Below are 19,186 nucleotides of genomic sequence, written 5' to 3' on the forward strand. Positions count from 1 at the left end.
GATTATTTTATTTTATTTTATTTTTTTTTTGAGTTGGAGTCTCACTCTGTTGCTCAGACTAGAGTGCTTCCGGCCACCGCAGCCTCGACCTGCTGGGCTCCGGTGATCCTTCCGCCTCAGCCTTTCAAGTAGCTGGAACTACAGGCGCGCTCTACCATGCCCAGCTAATTTTTTGATTTATTGTAGAGATGAGGTCTCATCAAGTTGCCCAGGCGGGTCTCGAACCCGTGGGCTCAGGCAATCCACTCACCTCAGCCTCCCAAAGTGCTGGGATTACAGGCTGAGCCACCAAACCCGGCCCACTGATTACTTTAGGAGCAAGGAAGGGACATGGTGAAATTAGTGGTTGAGATTTGGCATTGAGGTAGTTGGAACTAGAGAAATGTGGAGTGTGTTGGAAGGAGGAGCTGCAAAGTACAGACGTAGCTTCAGGAATCCAGGAGCCAGGGGATGGGGTCTTAGTGTGGGGGATGTCAGGGAGAGTGAGAAGTACATCCTGATGCCAGAGGCCTTTGAGGGGAAAGTTGGAACTTGCTTGTCGGGCTGTGAGGGGGGAAGGAAGGAAAGAATCAAGCATAACTCAGAGGTTTGAGCCTGTGTAACTGAGAGCACAGCAGTACCAATGTTAGAATAGTGTCCACGGCATGCTCCTGTAGTCCCAGCTACTAGGCGGAGGCAAGAGGATTGCTTGAACCTAAGAGTTTGAATCTGAAGGGCGCTGTGGTTGACTCTGTGAATAGCCACTGCACTGAAGCCTGGGCAACATAGCAAGACTGCAACTCTTTCAAAAAAAGAGAGAAAGAAAATAGTTAAGAGGGTAGTTTACATGACACACATGGCTAGGTTGAGTTTGAGTTTTCAGTGGAAGAAAACTCTTGGAATATGTGAGGGGTGTGAATGTGTGTGTTTTTATTTTTGCAGGTCCATAATCCGTTATCTGCAATTCTGAAATCCAAACAGTACTGCAGACTAAAGGAAATTTTCTAGTTTCTTTTATTTATTTATTTTAAAATTTGCAACAAACTCATTTGCAGCAACCAAACCTGGCCTAAACGGAAATGGCTATATATAATCTTTCTTTATTCCATTTATTGTGGATATTCTGCTTTTCATTGCAAAAATTAGAATTGCTTAGGTAAATAGTTTATGCTGTGTTAACAAGTAGACCTCAAGACTCAGGGATTTAACACAGTATGTCCAATTTGGGGAGTGGGGTGGGGAGGATATATTTCTCCAGAGTCACTCAGCAAGTTGGATTGAGGAGACTCCACTGTCCTAGGACATGTGACTGCCAGAGAAGAGAGTGCAGAACTTGATTTTGTTACTCGCTCTTGATCAGAACTAGGCACAAAACCCCAAGCTAGCGTGAAGAAATACAGGGAGTTCAGGAAATACTACCAGAGGGGTGCTGTCCCAGACACACGCACCCCAATCCCAGGAAGGCATCAGATGATACATGGAACAGGTACCATGCTGCCTCTCCAGATCCAAAACATGCATGCTGAAACACTTTGGTCCCAACGGTTTGGCTAAAGGACGATGAACTTGTGTTATCATTTGTTGAGCACTTATCTATCAGGTACTGTTCTAGTCGCTTTATGCAATTATATCCCTTGATTTTTTTCTTTAACTCCATGAGATTGATACTATCATTACTCTCACCTTACAGATGAGGAAACCAAATCAGAGAGAGGTTAAAAAACAAGTTCAAGGTCACACAGCTAGGAAGTTGAGGAGCCAGGGTTTGAAGCAGGCAGTTTGACTCCAGGGCTATGAGTCAGGATGTCACTTTGTTGCCCAAACTGGAGTGCAGTGACAGGTGCACTAATGGTTCACGGTAGCCTCAACCTCCCGGGTTCAGGCTATCCTTCTGCCTCAGCCTCTTGAGTAGCTGTGAGTACAGGCGTGCACCACCATGCCTGGCCAATTTTTTATTTTATTTTATTTTTTTGTAGAGATGAGCTCTTGCTATATTCCCTAGGCTTACCTTTTTTTTTTTTTCTTTCTCCATAAGACCCTCTGAAAGCTTATGTTCTTTTTTTTGAGTTGGAGTCTTACTCTGTCGCTCGGGCTGGAGTGCAGTGGCACACACATGGCCACTACAGCCTTGACCTGCTGGGCTCAGGCTTCTGCCTCAATCCTCCAAGTAGCTGGAATTACAGGCAGTGTGCCACCACGCCCGGCTGATTTTCCTTGATTTTTTGCAGAGATGAGGTCTCATCAAGTTGCCCAGGCTGTTCTTGAACCCCTGGGCTCAGGCAGTCCTCTCGCCTCAGCCTCCCAGAGTGCTGAGATTATAGGCATGAGCCACTGCACCCGGCCTGAAAGCTTATGTTCTTAACAACTCCATATCTGCCTCAAATATATATGGCAGGCAGATGAAGCGTCACTTGAGAGATTGGGGCTAGAGAGAAAGATTTGAGCATCTTCTATTTAGAGGTCCACCGAGGGGAAGACATGAGCAGGGAGGAAAACCACAAGCCAGAAGTCCATATGTCAAGGAATTGCCGTGTGTAAGGGAAGGCTTGGGAAAGGGTGTGAAGACAAGGAACCAGCAAAAAAGCAGAAGTGGGTGGAGTGGTGGCAGCCTCCCTGGGCTGGGACAGAGTCACAGAGGTAGGAGGAAGATGTTGCCCCCCAGTGCAAAAAGCCTGAGAGGCCAAGGAGAACAGCTGACCAGAAGGAATTGAATCAAGTCGTCTTTAGCTGAGCTTCTCTTATCTGTGCCTATTGTGGTCAGCCTGTCAGGGGAAACTCAACTTTAGGAACTGGGCAGATTTGGGCACATTGTGACACATGGAAGCGGTCAGGGGCCTACAGCCTGGTCTGAAAAGGCTGTTGTGATGTTAGTTCCTTCACTACCATAAAAGGATCAAAAATATAATATTGTCCTAGATTAAGAATGAGAGCTATATGCTTTCTTTCTTTTTTTTGAGTCGGAATCTCACTCTGTCACCCAGACTGGAGTGCAGTGGCACGCTCATGGCCACCCCAGCATCGACCTCCTGGGTTCTGGGGATCCCTCCGCCTCAGCCTTCCAAGTAGCTGGAACTACAGGCCCATGCTACTGTGCCCTAATTTTTTATTTATTGTAGAGATGAGGTCTCGCCAAGTTGCCGGGCTGGTCTTGAATCTGCCGGCTCAGGCAATCCACTCACCTCGGCCTCCCAAAGTGCTGGGATTACAAGCTGAGCCACTGAGCCCGGCCAAGAGCTATACTTTCTCTGCCACCACTGAGTTGCACAGAGGCAGAGGCATGGGGTGCTTCAAGATTCAGCATCTCCTGTAATCCACCGCCATGGCTGAGGGAGGCATTGCTGCTGGAGGTATAATGGACGTGAACACTGCTTTACAAGAGGTGCTAAAGACCACCTTCATCCACTACGGCCTAGCATGGGGACGTCACGAAGCTGCCAAAGCCTTAGATGAGTGCCAGGCCCATCTCTGTGTGCTTGCATCCAACTGTGATGAGACTGTACGTAAGGTTGGTGGAGGCCCTTTGGGCTGAAAACCAAATCAACCTAATTAAGGTTAATGGCAACAAGAAACTAGGGGAATGGATAGGCTTGTGTAAAATTGACAGAGAGGGAAAACATGTAAAGGAGTTGGTTGCAGTTGTGTAGTGGCTAAGGACTAAGGCAAAGAATCTCAGGCCAAGGATATCATCGAAGAGTGCTTCAAATGCAAGAAATGAACAAATAAAACTTTGACTCGTGTTCTTAAAAAAAAAAAAAAAAATGAGAGCTATTATTGTGTGTATTTTACCACAATTTTTTTTTTTTTTTGAGTTGGAGTCTCACTCTGTCACCAGGCTTGAGTGCAGGGCACACTCAAGGCCACCGCAGCCTCAAGCTGCTGGGCTCAGCGTTCCAAGTAGCTGGAACTACAGGCACGTGCCACCACGCCTGGCTAATTTTTTTATTTATTGTAGAGGTGAGGTCTCGACAAGTTACCCAGTCTGGTCTCAAACCCGTGGGCTCGTGGGCAGTCCTCTTATCTCAGCCTCCCAAAGTGCTGGGATTATAGGCGTGAGCCACCGCGCCCGGCCTCACAATTTTTAAAAATGAAAAAAAGTTAGATAAAAATCAACAGAAAACGGCTGGGCTCAGTGGCTCAGCCTGTAATCCCGTGCTTTGGGAGACCGAGGTGAGTGGATTGCCTGAGTCCGCCGGTTCTCCTCCGGTTCAAGGCATGCCTGGGCAACTTGGCGAGACCTCATCTCTTCAATAAATAAAAAATCAGCCGGGCGTAGTAGCACACGCCTGTAGTTTCAGCTACTTGGAAGGCTGAGGCGGAAGGATCGCCGGAGCCCAGCAGGTCGAGGCTGCTGGTAGCCGGGAGCGTGCCACTGCACTCCAGTCTGGGCGACAGAGTGAGACGTCAACTCAAAAAAAAAAAAAAGTCAACAGAAAAATACACCTGAGAGAATCTGAATAAACGATGAAATTTAATTAATATATTAATATTAGCTAGTTGATTGTAACAAAAAGAAATGTCCCATACTAATGTAAGCTGTTATTAAACGGGGAAACTGTCTGAGGGGGAGAAGGAGCTGTGGGTACTCTTGAACTGCTGTATCTGCTCAGTTTGTCTGTAACTCTAAAACTGTTCTAGGCTGGGTGCAGTGATGCCTATAATCCCAGCACTTTGGGAAGCCAAGGTGAGAGGATTGCCTGAGCCCCTGAGTTCGAGACCAGTCTGGGCAACATGGTGAGACGTTGACTCTACAATAAATCAAGAAAAATGAGCCGGTTATGGTGACACTTGCCTGTGGTTCCTGCTACTTGGAAGGCGGAGGTAGAAGGATTGCCTGAACCCAGGTCGAGGCTGTAGTGGCCGTGAGCGTGCCACTGCACTCCAGCCTGAGCAACAGAGTGAGACTCTGACTCAAAAATAAGTAAATAAGTAAATAAATAAGCAAATACATTTGATTTTTAGAACAGTTTTATTCCTTCCACCTCAGCCTTCCAAGTAGCTAGAACTACAGATGCACACCACCACACCCAGCTAGTTTTTTTGTGATTTGTTGTAGAGACGAGGTCTCACCAAGTTACTCAGGCTGGTCTCGAACCCCTGGCTCAGGCAGTCCTCTCACCTCGGCCTCCCAAAGTGCTGGGATACGGGCTGAACCAAATTTGATTGCACCCGACCAATCAAATTTATTAATTAAAAAGTCATAATGAGAACTCCACCAAGCTGTGCTGGGCTGAAGTGGGAGCAGGTGACAGGATGTGGTGCCCACCAAGGGGGACAGGTAGGGCTATAGGCTTTGGGATGCACTTGGGGTTCTGTGAGCCAGCCGAGGAATCAGACGGCGGAAAGCAGGAGGCTGCCCGCAGAGCACAGCTGAGTCATGGGCGCCAGGCTTCGGAGGCTCGTCCGTGGGAGCTGCTCAACTGTCCAGGGAAGGAGAAAAGAAGCCAGTACAGGAACTACGCTCAGCACCTGCAGGACGCTCACGGCGTAGCACAGCGTAGTTAAGAGCCAGGGTTCCAGGTTCTAGTCCTCCCGTTCCTTGACAATCTATGTGACCTGACCTTGGGGGAACTTACTTAGCTTCACTTTATCAGTGTCTTTTGTAAAATAAGTATGATAGTCATGGCTTCTGTTGTGAGGATTGTTTAATTCATACACGTAAATTTGCTTAGGAAAATGCTTAGTACGGGATGCTTAATGCCCGAGGCCGAGGTGAGAGGATTGCCTGAGCCCAGGGGTTCAAGACCAGTCTGGGCAACTTGGTGAGACCTCATCTCTACAATTAAAAAAAAAATACTAAGATTTTATTTATCCTTTTCACGTTAATTCTCTGAAGAATGCACAGTAGAGTGTTCCAGAGGCTACATGATGTGTTATCAAACAGATTGAAAGCAGAAGCAGAGATGAGAGTGCAGCTGTCTTTAGCCATGCAGTAAAGAAAATTGCATTCTCTCACTAAATGTTTTTGGAAAAATGTAATTTTTGTTTTTTGAATTGGAGTCTCACTCTGTTGCCCAGGCTGGAGTGCAGTGGCATGCTTATGACCACCCCAGTGTCAACCTGCTGGGCTCAGCCTTCCAAGTAGCCGGAACTACAGGCATGCGCTACCACACCCAGCTAATTTTTTAATTTTTATTTTATTTATTTATTTATTTATTTATTTATTTTTGAGTTAGAGTCTCACTCTGTCGCCCAGACTGGAGTGCAGTGGCCGCTCCCGGCTACCGCAGCCTCGACCTGCTGGGCTCCGGCAATCCTTCCGCCTCAGCCTTCTGAGTAGCTGGAACTATAGGCACGTGCTACCACGCCCGGCTAATTTTTGATTTTTTGTAGAGATGAAGTCTCGCCAAGTTGCCCAGGCGGGTCTCGAACCTGCAGACTCAGGCAATCCACTCACCTCAGCCTCCCAAAGGTGTGGGATTACAGGCTGAGCCACTGAGCCTGGAAAATTTTTTTATTTTTATTGTAGAGATGAGGTCTTGTCAAGCTTCCCAGCTGTTCTTGAACCGCAGGTTCAGGCAATCTGCTCTCCTCGGCCTCTCAAAGTGCTGGAATTACAGGCTTGAGGCACTGTGCCTGGCAATGTAGTTTTTTTTTTTTAAGTAAAAATGTATTTATGTTAATGTGTAATTTTTGTTGTTGTTGTTGTTGTTGAGTTGGCGTCTCACTGTGTTGCCCAGGTTGGAGTGTAGTGGCACGCTCCCGGCCACCACAGCCTTGACCTCCTGGGTTCAGGTGATCCTTCCACCTCAGCCTTCCAAGTAGCCGGAATTACAGCGCGCGCTACAACGCCTGGCTGATTTTTGATTTATTGTAGAGATGAGGTCTCGCCAAGTTGCCCAGGCGGGTCTCGAACCCGCAGGCTCAGAGAATCCACTCACTTCAGCCTCCCAAAGCGCGGGATTACAGGCGGAGCCACCGAGCCCAGCTAAATTGCTATTTTTAAATGAATAAAATACATGTAGATTTTCCTAGTTTGAACTTCTAATGTGGTAAATATCAACAGATATAATCTGTATAAACAAAGGCTCTGTGGGGTCTTTAGCAATTTCTAGAGTGTTCCAGCTCAGTTCACTGGAAGAGAAGTCTAGCCCCTAGTCCCTTGGGAAAGGGAGTCCTTCAGCGCCCATCTGCCTGCTGACTCTCCCTCTCTTGTCCCTGGCTCTGCCTGCTGTATGCGCCTCAGCTCCAGGTATTCGTAAGCCCTCTTCTTTCTTCCAAACTATAGCCTATTAATTTGTCTTTCTCCGTATAATTTTTGTTCATTGACTCTGAACTCTTTCTTCCTTCATCTCTATTGTTTTCTGTTTTCCTGGCAATCTTACTTTTCCTCTACACCTGCTCTTTTCTTCTGTATTATCTCTTTCCTTTTCCTGTCATTTTTTCAACCCCTTCCACTTGTTTGTTTGCCTGTTGCAATATCTTTTCCTCCTTCATTTGCTTTCTGTCATTCTAACACTTCTGCTGCTTCTTATTTCTGATCTTTACACTCAGTATGTTCTTCAGTTCATCCACTTCACAAATTTGATTAAACACAAATGGAATATGCCGTTGCTTGTGCTTGGCACTGGGGATACAGAAACAAGATAGGTCTGGTCTCTGCCCTCCTGCGGTTTACAGGCTACTCAGGATGGTCATTTTGGAAAACGCTGGGCACGGTGTATAAGGCGATTTGTCCAGAGTCCTACCGTACCCCCACTGGAGTAGCCTTGGGAGGATCATGGGAAATCTCTGGTATTAATACCAACAGCAGCAGCAGCAAAGCCCACTGACTGCATTCTACTATGTGTCAGGTACCTTGTTTAGTTCTTGTAGAGACTCTGCGAGGTGTGTTTAACCTCACGCTGTAGATTAAAAAGCTCAGACTCGCAGAGAGTAAGTAACTTGCCTGTGGTCATGTAACTAGAAAGTATCAGCTGCAAGTTTTCTTTTTTCTCTGCTGTCACAGCAGCCGAGAAGGAATGGATTCCTGATCAGGAGGTAATATAGTAGGAGAAACTTCCAGAGCCAGCTGTAGAGATAGAGAGTCTGAGAGGTTGGAAACAGCATGTTGGAGCATAGCAGGTGGGGCAGCCACTGGGATCTTGTCCTGAGGACTTCGCTGCCCCGGAGGTGAGAACCAGAAGTTGTGGCTCACTGGAAAGGAGTGCCTGTCTGGATGGGAAAGTTGGACCAGGAGCCATCGGGAATGCTTGCCCACTGTTGCTGAAGGACTGGCCAAGGCTTACCTGGGAATGACAGGAGTGACGTGTTCCAGAGGAGCCTCTAACCTGTCTATCATTCCTTTTGGCAGAGTGACGTCAGAATCAAGTTTGAGCACAACGGGGAGAGGCGGTAAGTCTGCCTTTGGACGAGTAGCTGCTTTCGAGTGTGTTAAGGGTCTCAGAAAGCATCGTGCCCGTGGAAGCCATTGCCCTGCCCTGATCCCCGTGGGGCCACTGGCTGGGAAATGGGGGGGATAGGGCAGAAAGAGGAGTCGCACCCTTGTCTTAGCCTCCCAGCTGAGCTTTGCTCTGGTCTCAGGACTGGGAGTCATTTCAGCTGTTGATGTTTCGCCCTTCTGCTGTGCTCCCCTGCTGTGAGGAGTGTCATTTTGTTCGGCATAAGGACTGCAGCTCTTCTCAGTCAGGGCTTGCAGACACACTGACACTTTGCCGCCGGTGAGAGGGAGGACAGGATTCTCATGTGTCCGGTGGAGTGACTCTGGCCTTGTCCACACATGGGGCCAAGTGGTGAACTGGAAGTTTCTTCATGGTGTCTGTAGGTCATGATGTCTGTAGCTGCACCAAGTCCTTCAGTTGTGAAAGATTTTAGATCATTTAAGGAGATGGAAAGAGGGAGTTTTTTCAGCCTGTGTAAATGAAAGTAATGTTACAAAACTCTCTGTCCTTTTCTCCATCATCAGTATGTTAGTTATTGTTCCTGTTATTTTTTTCGTGGGAAGCCAAGATAGAAGTTCTCAGAGGAGAAAAATGGGATTCTAAGACCAGATGCAGTGACTTGTGACTGCAAATCCCAGCACTTTGGGAGGCTGAGGTGGGAGGATCGCTTAAGCCCAGGAGTTTGAGACCAGCCTGGGCAACATAGTGAGACCTAATCTCTACTAAAATATTTCTAAATTAGCCGGGCATGATGGTACCTGGAGGAGGTACTGGGGAAGCTGAGGCAGGATGATTACCTGAGCCCAGGAGGTAGGGGCTGCGGTGAGTTGGGTGAGCTGTGATCTTGCCACTGCACTGTACTCCAGCCAGGAGACAGCAAGACCCTCTTTTAAAAAAGTGACTCCATTTAATTTCTCAAGTTATCTAAGGAAAAATGTTTAAAAAGCATACAGGGAGCCGAGCTCATCGGCTCAGCCTGTAATCCCGCGCCTTTGGGAGGCTGAGGTGAGTGGATTGCCTGAGCCCACGGGTTCAAGACCCGCCTAGGCAGCAAGACCTCATCTCTACAATAAATCAAAAAAAAATCAGCCGGGCATGGTAGCGCATGCCTGTAATTCCGGCTACTTGGAAGGCTGAGGCGGAAGGATCGCCGGAGCCCAGCAGGCCGAGATTGCGGTAGCCAGGAGCGGCCACTGCACTCCAGTCTGGGCGACGGAGTGAGACTCCAACTCAAAAAAAAAAAAGCATACAGGGCCAGGCGCGGTAGCTCCCACTTTTGGAGGCCGAGGCAAGAGGATTAACCTGAGACCAGGGGTTTGAGACCAGCCTGGGCAACTTGGTGAGACCTCATCTCTACAATGTATCAAAAAAAAAAAAATGAGCCTAGTGTGGTAGTGCACACCTATAGTTCTGGATACTTGGAAGGCTGAGGCAGAAGGATCACCTGAGCCCAACAGGTCGATGCTAGGGTGGCCGTGAGTGTACCACTGCACTCCAGTCTGGGTGACAGAGTGAGACTCTGACTCAAAGGAAAAAAAGGCATACAGAATGATGGCACATATGCACATAAATGTACCTCGATTGAGTATGTGTTCCCTGTCTTTGCCTTTCTCTCTCACCTATATCCATCCCCTTTTTCCTTTGCTTTGTGCATTTGGGGAGGTGAAGAGCATGCAATGAGGAGAAGGTCTTCATATGTTAGGAGTCCACCGGCAGGGCCTTAGTGACAGCGGCAGTTTTCAGTTCTGGTTGTCCTCTGCGGCTGACATCTTTCGGCACTTTGAGGCTAGCTCCAGGGATAGTCTGTGGCTGCTGTCCTGCCTCGGGAAGTCATACCCACATGCCTACAGGGCAGTCGAGGCTGCCCATGGAGCATTGTGGGAAGTGTGCAGATCCAGGATCCTGCTGCTCCCGTGTGGGCTCTAGGACTGTTCCAGTCCTGCAGGGAGGAAGGTCTTCCAGACTCTGTGCCCAGGTGCTTATTCTGTGTCCTGCCAGTAGCAGGGAAGTCAGATAGTCACTTTCTTGCTGCTGCTGTTCACACTTTCTGACCTGACTGGGCTTTAGAGGGATAGCCAAGCTCTGGGCAGCAGAGTTTCCAATCAAAAGCTCGATTATATGGGAACCTAATTATACAGTTATGTTCTCCTGAATTCCCTGTTCCCAGAGTGGTATGCAGTTACAGCCAGCGGACTTATACTGAGAAAGTATATGTGTTTGGTTTCAGAGAAGCTGCCAGATTGAAACCACAGATATTTAAGGTGATCAGGAAGGAATGGCCTTCTGAAACCCCAAGCAGCAGCATGCTGCTGTTAGGGTTTTGAGAACTGCATTCTCTCTTTATGGAGCTGTTTGTAGGAGCCATGGCAGCTCACTGTTTGTACACCATGGGTAGAACGGAGGACTTCACAAAACTGGCACAGGGAACCGACAGAGTTAGTGCTCTGTGCCAGACACCTCTCGTTTCATGTATTTCATGTCTTAGGAGTGGACAGGGAATATCATTGTGGTTTGTCTTTACTTGTTACAGGGAATGTGGGTAGTAACTATCTGAATGTAGACCTTTTAGAATTAGAATTTACAGAAAAGAGGAAAGAGGTAGTGACCTTTCCTGTTCATCCATGGCAGGCTTCTAGGGGGCTGCCTTTCCCTTTGCTTCAGGCCAGATCACTGGCCCTCCGCCCTCTTAACCCCGGGAGGGCCTAGGCGGAGAACTGCAGACTAGATCTCCTTCCCTTTGAAAACCTTGATGACAGGGTGCCGATGGGGTGGTTGTCATTGCTGTTCGACCTCTCTTTGAAGCGCTGTCTAAAAGTACCTGTGAGTCGATGGATGGCAGCAGCTTGAATTTCACTAATCTGGAAGACCTGGTCCCTGATCGTGACCAGACTTTTAGGCTGCCTTTGTGGGTTTTGAATGATTCATCGCTAGGCCAAATGCAGGAGAATTTATCTCTGAGCATGATCCTTTTTCAGTAGTATACTGGGGATACCTGAGTGGACTTCTGGTATTTTATCCAGAAAGGCTGCCCCTCTCTCCCTTTTTTTTAAGAGACAGAGTCTCACTCTGTCTCCCAGGCTAGAGTGCAGTGGCGTGATCATAGCTCACTGAAGCTTCGAACTCCTGGGATCAACTGATCCTCCTGCCTCAGCCTCCTGAGTAGCTGAGATTATAGGCACACAGCACCACACTTGGCCAATTATTTTATTTTTTGTAGAGACAGAGTCTTGCTATGTTGCCAGCTAGTCTTGAACTCCTGGCCTCAAGCAAGCCTCCCCACTGCAGACTCCCAAAGTGCTGGGATTACAGGCATGAGCCACTGCACCCATCCAGGCTGGCTCCTTTTGAACTGTAGCTGAGGCCCTGAAAAAAGGGGTCTGATATGCTATTAGGAATTAATGAAAACCATTCTCTCAAAAAGCTCCAGAAAACACCCCCATTTAGATAGTGATAATAGTATTACTGCTTGCAACAGTTGATTTGAGAGGAAAAAAAAGGATTGCAGTATGCATGGATTTCCTAATGGAGACAAACATAATTGGCAATATCATTTCCAAAAATGGAAGGTAGTGATGGACAAAGGAAGAATTGTGAAGGAATGACCTTCCTTGAGGTGGTAGGCTTTATGTGAAGGGTAGTTTGTGGTTTATAACAATAAACTATCAGCGTTGTCCAGTAGAACTTTCTGTTGTAATGGAAGTATTCTCTATCTGCAGTGTCCAGTACAGGAGCCACTAGGCATATATGGCAAGTGAGTGTTTGAACTGGGTTGGTGAGGCGTTTAATGTACGTGTGTATATATATGTGTGTGTGTGTGTATATATATATGTGTGTGTGTGTGTATATATATATGTGTGTGTGTATATATATATGTGTGTGTATATATATATGTGTGTGTATATATATATATATATATATATTTTTTTTTTTCGTTGGAGTCTCACTGTCACCCAGGCTGGGGTGCAGTGGCACGTTCATGGCCACCGCAGCCATGCCATGCTGGGCTTAAGCGATCCTTCCGCCTCAGCCTTCCAGGTAGCTAGAGGTACAGGTGCACGCCACCATGCCCGGCTAAATTTTTGACTTATTGTAGAGACAAGGTCTTGCCAAGTTGCCCAGGCTGGTCACGAAGAGACGTTCAATTTGAAGAGCCCCCGGGGCTAGTGGCTGCTACACTGAGTAGTGCCGTCATGGAGTGCATGGAGGCCTTGGTGCTGCTCACAGATTTGAGCTAGCCTGACACAGAGGAGCATTAAAGCAAATATCTGGCCAGGTCTTTTTAAACCCAGTGACTTAGATCCCTCTCTCCTGTGGCTTTCTGCTTCTTCCTCTGGTCACACTACTGCCTACTCTGAGGAACAGGGAAGCCAAGAAACAACCACCGCTTCTAGCGGCATATAGGGGACAGGCTGTGCAGAGGCCATTGGCTGCAGGCTGCTGCTCTCGTATCCCCGAGGATGCTGGAGACAAGGTGTGTCAATGTGCACTTTACCTGGCACAGTGACCACCTCTTCAGGTGTGTGTTAGCCATTCTTAACTCTTCTGTGAATTTCTCATCTTTTGGCTGTTTTTCTGTTAGGTTCTTTGTTTTTTCTTGATTACCTTATATTACTGTTCTTTGAGCTGATCTAATGAGTCTCCCTAGCAAAACTTTAATACCAATACTGCCTTCTTGCCCAGATATGCTACTGGGTAAGGAGACTGATCAGGCACATTACCTACTCAAGACAAGCTACTGTGACTTTAGTAGAAAAACTTAATTCTGAGGAAAGTCGGTATTGAGATTCCTATAGCATCTCAAAAATGAACCTGGTAATGCCCTTTCCAGGCCTGAAGTTGAGTCCCTTAGGAGTTAAGATCACGTTTTCAGGACTGAGGCTCCCTCCAGTTTCTAGGTTTTTGAGCTTATTTCCTAACAAGAGTATTTGGAGGCCTAGCATGGTGACTCACGCCTGTTACCCCAGCACTTTGGAAGGCTGAGGTGGGAGGATTGTTTGAGCCTAGAAATTAGAGACTAACCTGGGGAAAATAGTGAGACCTCATCTCTCAAAAAACAGTTTTTTTTTTAAAATCAGCTGTGCATGGTGGCAAACACCTGTAGTCCCAGCTACTTGGGAGGCTGAGGTGAAAGGATCACTTGAACCCCAGAGCTTGAGACTGGTGAACTGTGATTGTGTCACTGCATTCTAGCCTGGGTGACAGAGTGAGACTCTGACTCAAAAACAAAAACAAACAATAGCATTTGGAACATAGTTTTTTTTAATCCAGTGGCCCGCTGTGATCCTGTCATAGGCAGGAGGACCTAAACTGAAGGGTGGGACACATGGTTGGGATTGAGCACTGTCCGTGGGTCCTGTTGTCGGACCTGAGAAGTGCTCAAAAGACAGCGAGAAGGTGAAGGTAGATACGAGGGAAGAAAAGCAGCAATGAGAGAGAAAGGCAAGCTGAGTGAAGAAAAAAAGAGAATCCTATGTTGAGAAGAAAGGAGACTGAACTCAAGTCATTGCTTTCTAAGCTCTGCATTTTATTTTATTATTTATATTAATTAATTAATTAATTATTTTTTGAGTTGGCATCTCCGTCATCCAGCCCGGAGTGCAGTGGCGTGATCACGGCTCACTGCAGCCTTGACCTCCTGGGCTTAGGCCATCCTTCTGCCTCAGCCTCCTGAGTAGCCGAGACTGCAGGCATGTGCCACCATGCCCAGCTAATTTTTTAGCTTTTTGTAGAGACAAGGTCTTGCTGTGGTGTCTAGGCTGGTTTCGAACTCCTGGCTTCAAGCAGTCCTCCCGTCTCCACCTCCCAAAGTGCTGAAATGACCGGTGTGAGCCATCGTGCCTGGCCCTCTGCATTTTAAATACGCAGGTAACCAACTTTTCTGTTCCTTTTCAGAATTATAGCGTTTGGCCGGCCTGTGAGATACGAAGATGTAGAGCACAAGGTGACAACAGTGTTTGGGCAACCTCTCGATCTACATTACATGAACAATGAGGTGAGCAGGTCGACGGTGGGGCCAGGACGAGAGGCGTCAACGCCTGCCTTTTTTCCTCTGTTCAACTGAGCCTTTTTAGTTTGTTTGTCTGGCGTTGTCTGCAGGTTTTCATTTTTGTGAGCCCTTTTTCTTAATTCCAAGAACTCTGGGATTTCAGCTTTGGGGCTCCGGGGCGGGGATTACACAGCCACTCCATTCCCTCCACTCATTCAGTGTAGGTAGCTCCCATGTTCTGTGGCAGGATCACATATGGTATCATGGCTAGGGCTTCTGTTGTCTCCTCTGCATCTTGTAGGGCATCTTTTGTTCTCCGGCAAAACCTTAGCAAGAGGCAAAGGGCTCAAAGGGGCTGAGGAGGTGTGGGAAACTGTTGAGTAGGTCATCTGTTACCGTCCTGAGTGCTGGCTGCTTCTCTCAGAGTTCATCTCTTGACTGGAGCTTGTTTCTTCCAAACGTTAGCACCTACTCCATTGATTTCTTCAACCCCCCGCCCCTGCTCTACCTCAGCCGTTCTTATTATTTATTCCTCCTTTGAACATCCCCCAGGAAGGAATTCTTGGAATGTCTTGGTTGCTTTCGCAGTACCAAGAAGGGCCTGGAGAGCTGCAGTAGGCTTGGGCTGGTGCTGGGCCTTGGTCTAAGGCCGTGTGCGCATGAATGTGGAGTAGGAAGTGTGCCTCAAGGGAACTGAGTGAGTCAGGGGCACGAGGCAGGAAAGCCAGGCAGCATCGTGGCTCTTTTACGAGGTGAGTGGATGGCCTGAGCCCGCGGGTTCGAGGCCCGCCTGGGCAGCGAGACCTCATCTCTGCAATAAATCAAAAAATCAGCCGGGCGTGGTAGTGCATGCCTGTAATTCCGGCCACTCGGAAGGCTGAGGAGGAAGGATCGCGGGAGCCCAGCAGGTCGAGACTGTGGTGGCTGGGAGCGGCCACTGCACTCCAGTCTGGGCGACAGAGTGAGACTCCAACTCAAAAAAAAAAAAAAGAATCACAGCCTTACTGTGTCGTTTATTTGATGAAGAGTTAGAAATTTTCTTCATAGTTTAGGACTGAAATCTGCAGGTGTTGAGATTTTTTTTTTGCCTAAATACTTCCTACAAAATATACAACTGCAGTTGGATATACTGTCAAATAGCTTACTAAAATAAGACCATCTGACCTTTTGTTTTGGGGGCAAATTTTAGAAATACAGCAAACTGGGAATATAAGTTATTAACCCTATAGTTAATAAATAATACAGGTGAGATATTTTAAAGTATATAAACTAACACATTTTAGGTACAGAATGTGAGACTCTCGAAAACATGTGTCAAATCCATGAAACTTCAAAAAGTTGTGCATAGTGCAGCTTAGGCTTCTGTGATTGCGTGTGGAGGTGAGGCTGAAGGCGGCTACTGACCAGCACTCCAGAAGGCGCCATGCAGTTAGCAGGGGCTTCTCGGCGACTTGGTCCCCTTTTCTTTTTCAGCAAATGTTCCCATTAATGCCAGATGTCAGCCGGGCACGGTGGCTCAGGCCTGTAATCCCAGCATTTTGGGAGGCCGAGATGAGCGGATCGCCTGAGCCTGCGACTCGAGAGCAGCCTGGGCAACTTGGCGAGACCTCGTCTCTACAATAAAAATCACAAACCCAGCCGGGTGTGGTAGCGTGCGCCTTTAATTCTAGCTGCTTGGAAACGCTGAGGCGGAAGGATTGCCTGAGCCCAACAGGTCGATGCTGTGGTGGCCATGGGTGTGCCACTGCACTCTAGGGCGATGGAGTGAGACTCCAGTTCAAAAAAAAAAACAAAAGATGCCAGATGTCCCTAAATCCACTTTCAAACTCTTGCCATCAGAGTGACTGCTCAGAATGTTGGACAGTCCCTTTATTTAAATCTTAATGCTGATATTAATTATACCGCCAAACATAAATAGTTATTATTTTAGATCATACTTGTCTGTCTGTACTCTACTAACAATCAGGAGTTGAATAGTTTACATTTTGTTAATTTAAAGTCCCTCAATTCCTTTCTTTTTTTTTGTCCTTTAGACTCTGCCTTGTCAGGTACTGAGAATCACAAATGAAGTATCTGTTGACTTTTTATTTTATTTTTGTTTTTATAGTCATGGCTTTATTGAGATACAATTGACCCTTTTAAAGTATACATTTTAAACCGGGCATGGTGGCTCACACCTGTAATTCCAGCACTTTGGGAGGCAGAGAGGATTGCCTGAGCCCAGGAGTTTGAGACCAACCTGGGCAACTTGATGAGACCTCGTCTCTACAATAAATAAAAAATTAGCTGGGTGTGGTGGCACCTGTGCGCCTGTGGCTCCAGGTGTGCGCCTGTGTGCGCCTGTGGCTCCAGCTACTTGGAAGGCTGAGGTGGAAGAATCGCCTGAGCCCGGCAGGTCAAGGCTGCAGTGGCTGTGAGTGTGCCGCTGCACTCCAGCCTGGGTGACAGCGTAAGACTCTGACTCAAAAAAAATAAAATAAAATAAAGTATGCAGTTGGGTGTGTTGTAGTATTTTCACAACATTGTGACCACCATCTAGTCTACCATCTAATTCCAGGACTCTTTGATCATCGCGAGAAAAGCCCGCACTTGTCAGTCGCCACCCTCCATGCTCCCCTCTCCTTGCTCCTGACAGCTGCTTCTTTACCGTCTCCCTAGAGTTGCCTGTTCTGAACATTTCCTACAAGCAGGACCGTAGAGATGTGGCTCTTTGTGTCTGGCTTTTTTCACTAAGCATGTTTTTTTTCTTTTTCTTTTCTTTTTGGGATCTAGAGATCTTTTATTTTTGACACCTGTTAAGCCATGAATTCATAGGAAATAGGTTCCAGAAACTCAGGCTCCTTTCCATGGGTTCCCACAAAGTGTGCTTCTCTGAGTGGAGCAGGCTGGCGCTTCAGCTGAACCCCCCACGTGCCCTTCTCCTGGGCTTCCTTCTTTTTCTGGTCATTTCAGGAAGCTATCTCGACTCTTCCAGTGTTTCATGTGCTCAATACACACATGAATCCTCTTGGCAAGCATCTTGCCCTTGACTTGTTTGTTAACGCCAGCAGCATGATGGAGACATTGTAGACTCTTCCTGTCTTGCCATGGTAACATTGTGGGGCATTCCTTTCTGAACAGCACCCATTCCCTTGATGTCTACAACATCACTTTTTTTGTAGATTCGCCTGTATGTGGCCAAAGGAACAACTCCATGTTTTCTGAACGGCCTGGAGAACGCGTACTGGGTGCCCCTCCTCTTTCCCTTCGTGTTGGTCATTTTGGCGAATTACTAGAAGATGGCGGTTCCGGCCGCAAGGACTACTAAGCATGTTTTCAAGGGTTGTCTGTGTTGTAGCATGAATCAGTACTGCATTACTTCATTACTTTTTATGACTGAAGAATGAATATTATATTATGCCACATTTTGTGTACCCTTCCATCTGTAGATGAACATTTGGGTGGGATTCACTTTTTGCTGAATATGAGTAATGCTGCTATGGACATTTATTTACAAGTTTTCATATGAATGTATGTTTGCAGTTCTCTGCAGTATATACCTAGGAGAGGAATTGCTGGGTCAGATGGATAGCTCTGCTCAATTTTTTGAGGCTCTGCCCAGCTTTTCTAGAGCAGTGGCACCATTTTCCATACCCACTAGCAATGTCTGAGACTTGCAGTTTCTCCCCTGTCCTCACCAGCACTTGTTATTTTCTTTTTCCTTTTCAAAGCAAGATTGGTTGAGAAAATCTCCCACAGAGGGAGGGGAGCCAAGGGAGTGGCTCTTTCTTTTTTCAATAATAGGCCACTCTAGTAGAGATAACCTGGTATGTCACTGTGGTTTTAATTTGCATTTCCACAATGCCTAATGATTTTGAACATCTTTTCATGTACTATTGGCCATCTGTGTATCTTTTTTGGGCAAGTGTCTACTTAGATCCTTTGCCCATTTACAAATTTTTTTTTAAAAATTATTATTTAATTGAAAGAGTTCTTTTATTTTATTTTTTTTTGAGTTGGAGTCTCACTCTGTCGCCCAGACTGGAGTGCAGTAGCATGCCCCCAGTCACCACAGCCTCAACCTGCTGGGCTCCGGCAGTCCTTCCACCTCAGCCTTCCAAGTAACCAGAACTATCGGCACATGCTACCACACCCAACTAATTTTTGATTTATTGCAGAGACAAGGTCTTACCAAGTTGCCCGGGTGGTCTCGAACCTGCGGGCTCAGGCAGTCCACTCGCCTTGGACTCCCAACATCCTGGGAACACAGGCTGAACCACCAGCCCAGCCTGAAAGAGTTCTTTATATCTTCTGTGTACTAGGCTCTTCTCATACATTTGTAGAATTGTAGCTTGGTATTTTTGAATCCTAACACTAACTCCAGTAATGTGTTTGCCTCTGATCCCAATATTCTTATCTATTACTACTTTGAATATCACTCAGGAAGAAATTCTTTTGCAATATGATAAAATTTGCAGAACATTCTCCCCTTCTGTAAGTAGTTTTGAGATTTTATTTTAAATATGTTCTGAGCCAAGTGCAGTGGCCTATGCCTGAAATCCCAGCACTATGGGAGGCTGAGGTAGGAGGATCACTTGAGACCAGCCTGGACAACTTAGCGAGACCCTGTCTCTGTAAAAAATAAAACAAGAAAGAGAATAAGTAAGTTAATAATAAACAGTAAGGCCGGGCTTGGTGTCTCAGCCTGTAATCCCGCGCCTTTGGGAGGCTGAGGTGAGTGGATTGCCTGAGCCCGTGGGTTCAAGACCCGCCTGGGCAGCGAGACCTCATCTCTACAATAAATCAAAAAATCAACCGGGCGTGGTAGTGCATGCCTGTAATTCCGGCTACTCGGAAGACTGAA

At 47.0% G+C, this 19,186-nt stretch overlaps 1 protein-coding gene across 1 annotated transcript in view; it reads left to right on the forward strand.

Moving 5' to 3' along the window:
* MAP3K3 (mitogen-activated protein kinase kinase kinase 3) overlaps positions 1-19,186 on the forward strand; it is a gene marked incomplete at its 3' end in the record, with an annotated part of 53,991 nt that overhangs the window by 5,551 nt on the left and 29,254 nt on the right. The window contains exons 3-4 of the mRNA XM_021709337.1: positions 8,270-8,310; positions 14,250-14,349. Coding sequence (XP_021565012.1) covers positions 8,270-8,310; positions 14,250-14,349 — 141 coding nt within the window. The remainder of the gene's footprint in view (positions 1-8,269; positions 8,311-14,249; positions 14,350-19,186) is intronic.

Source organism: Carlito syrichta, unplaced genomic scaffold, assembly GCF_000164805.1.
Source record: "Carlito syrichta isolate Samal-C Ts95f unplaced genomic scaffold, Tarsius_syrichta-2.0.1 Scaffold176084, whole genome shotgun sequence".
Taxonomy (NCBI): domain Eukaryota; kingdom Metazoa; phylum Chordata; class Mammalia; order Primates; family Tarsiidae; genus Carlito; species Carlito syrichta.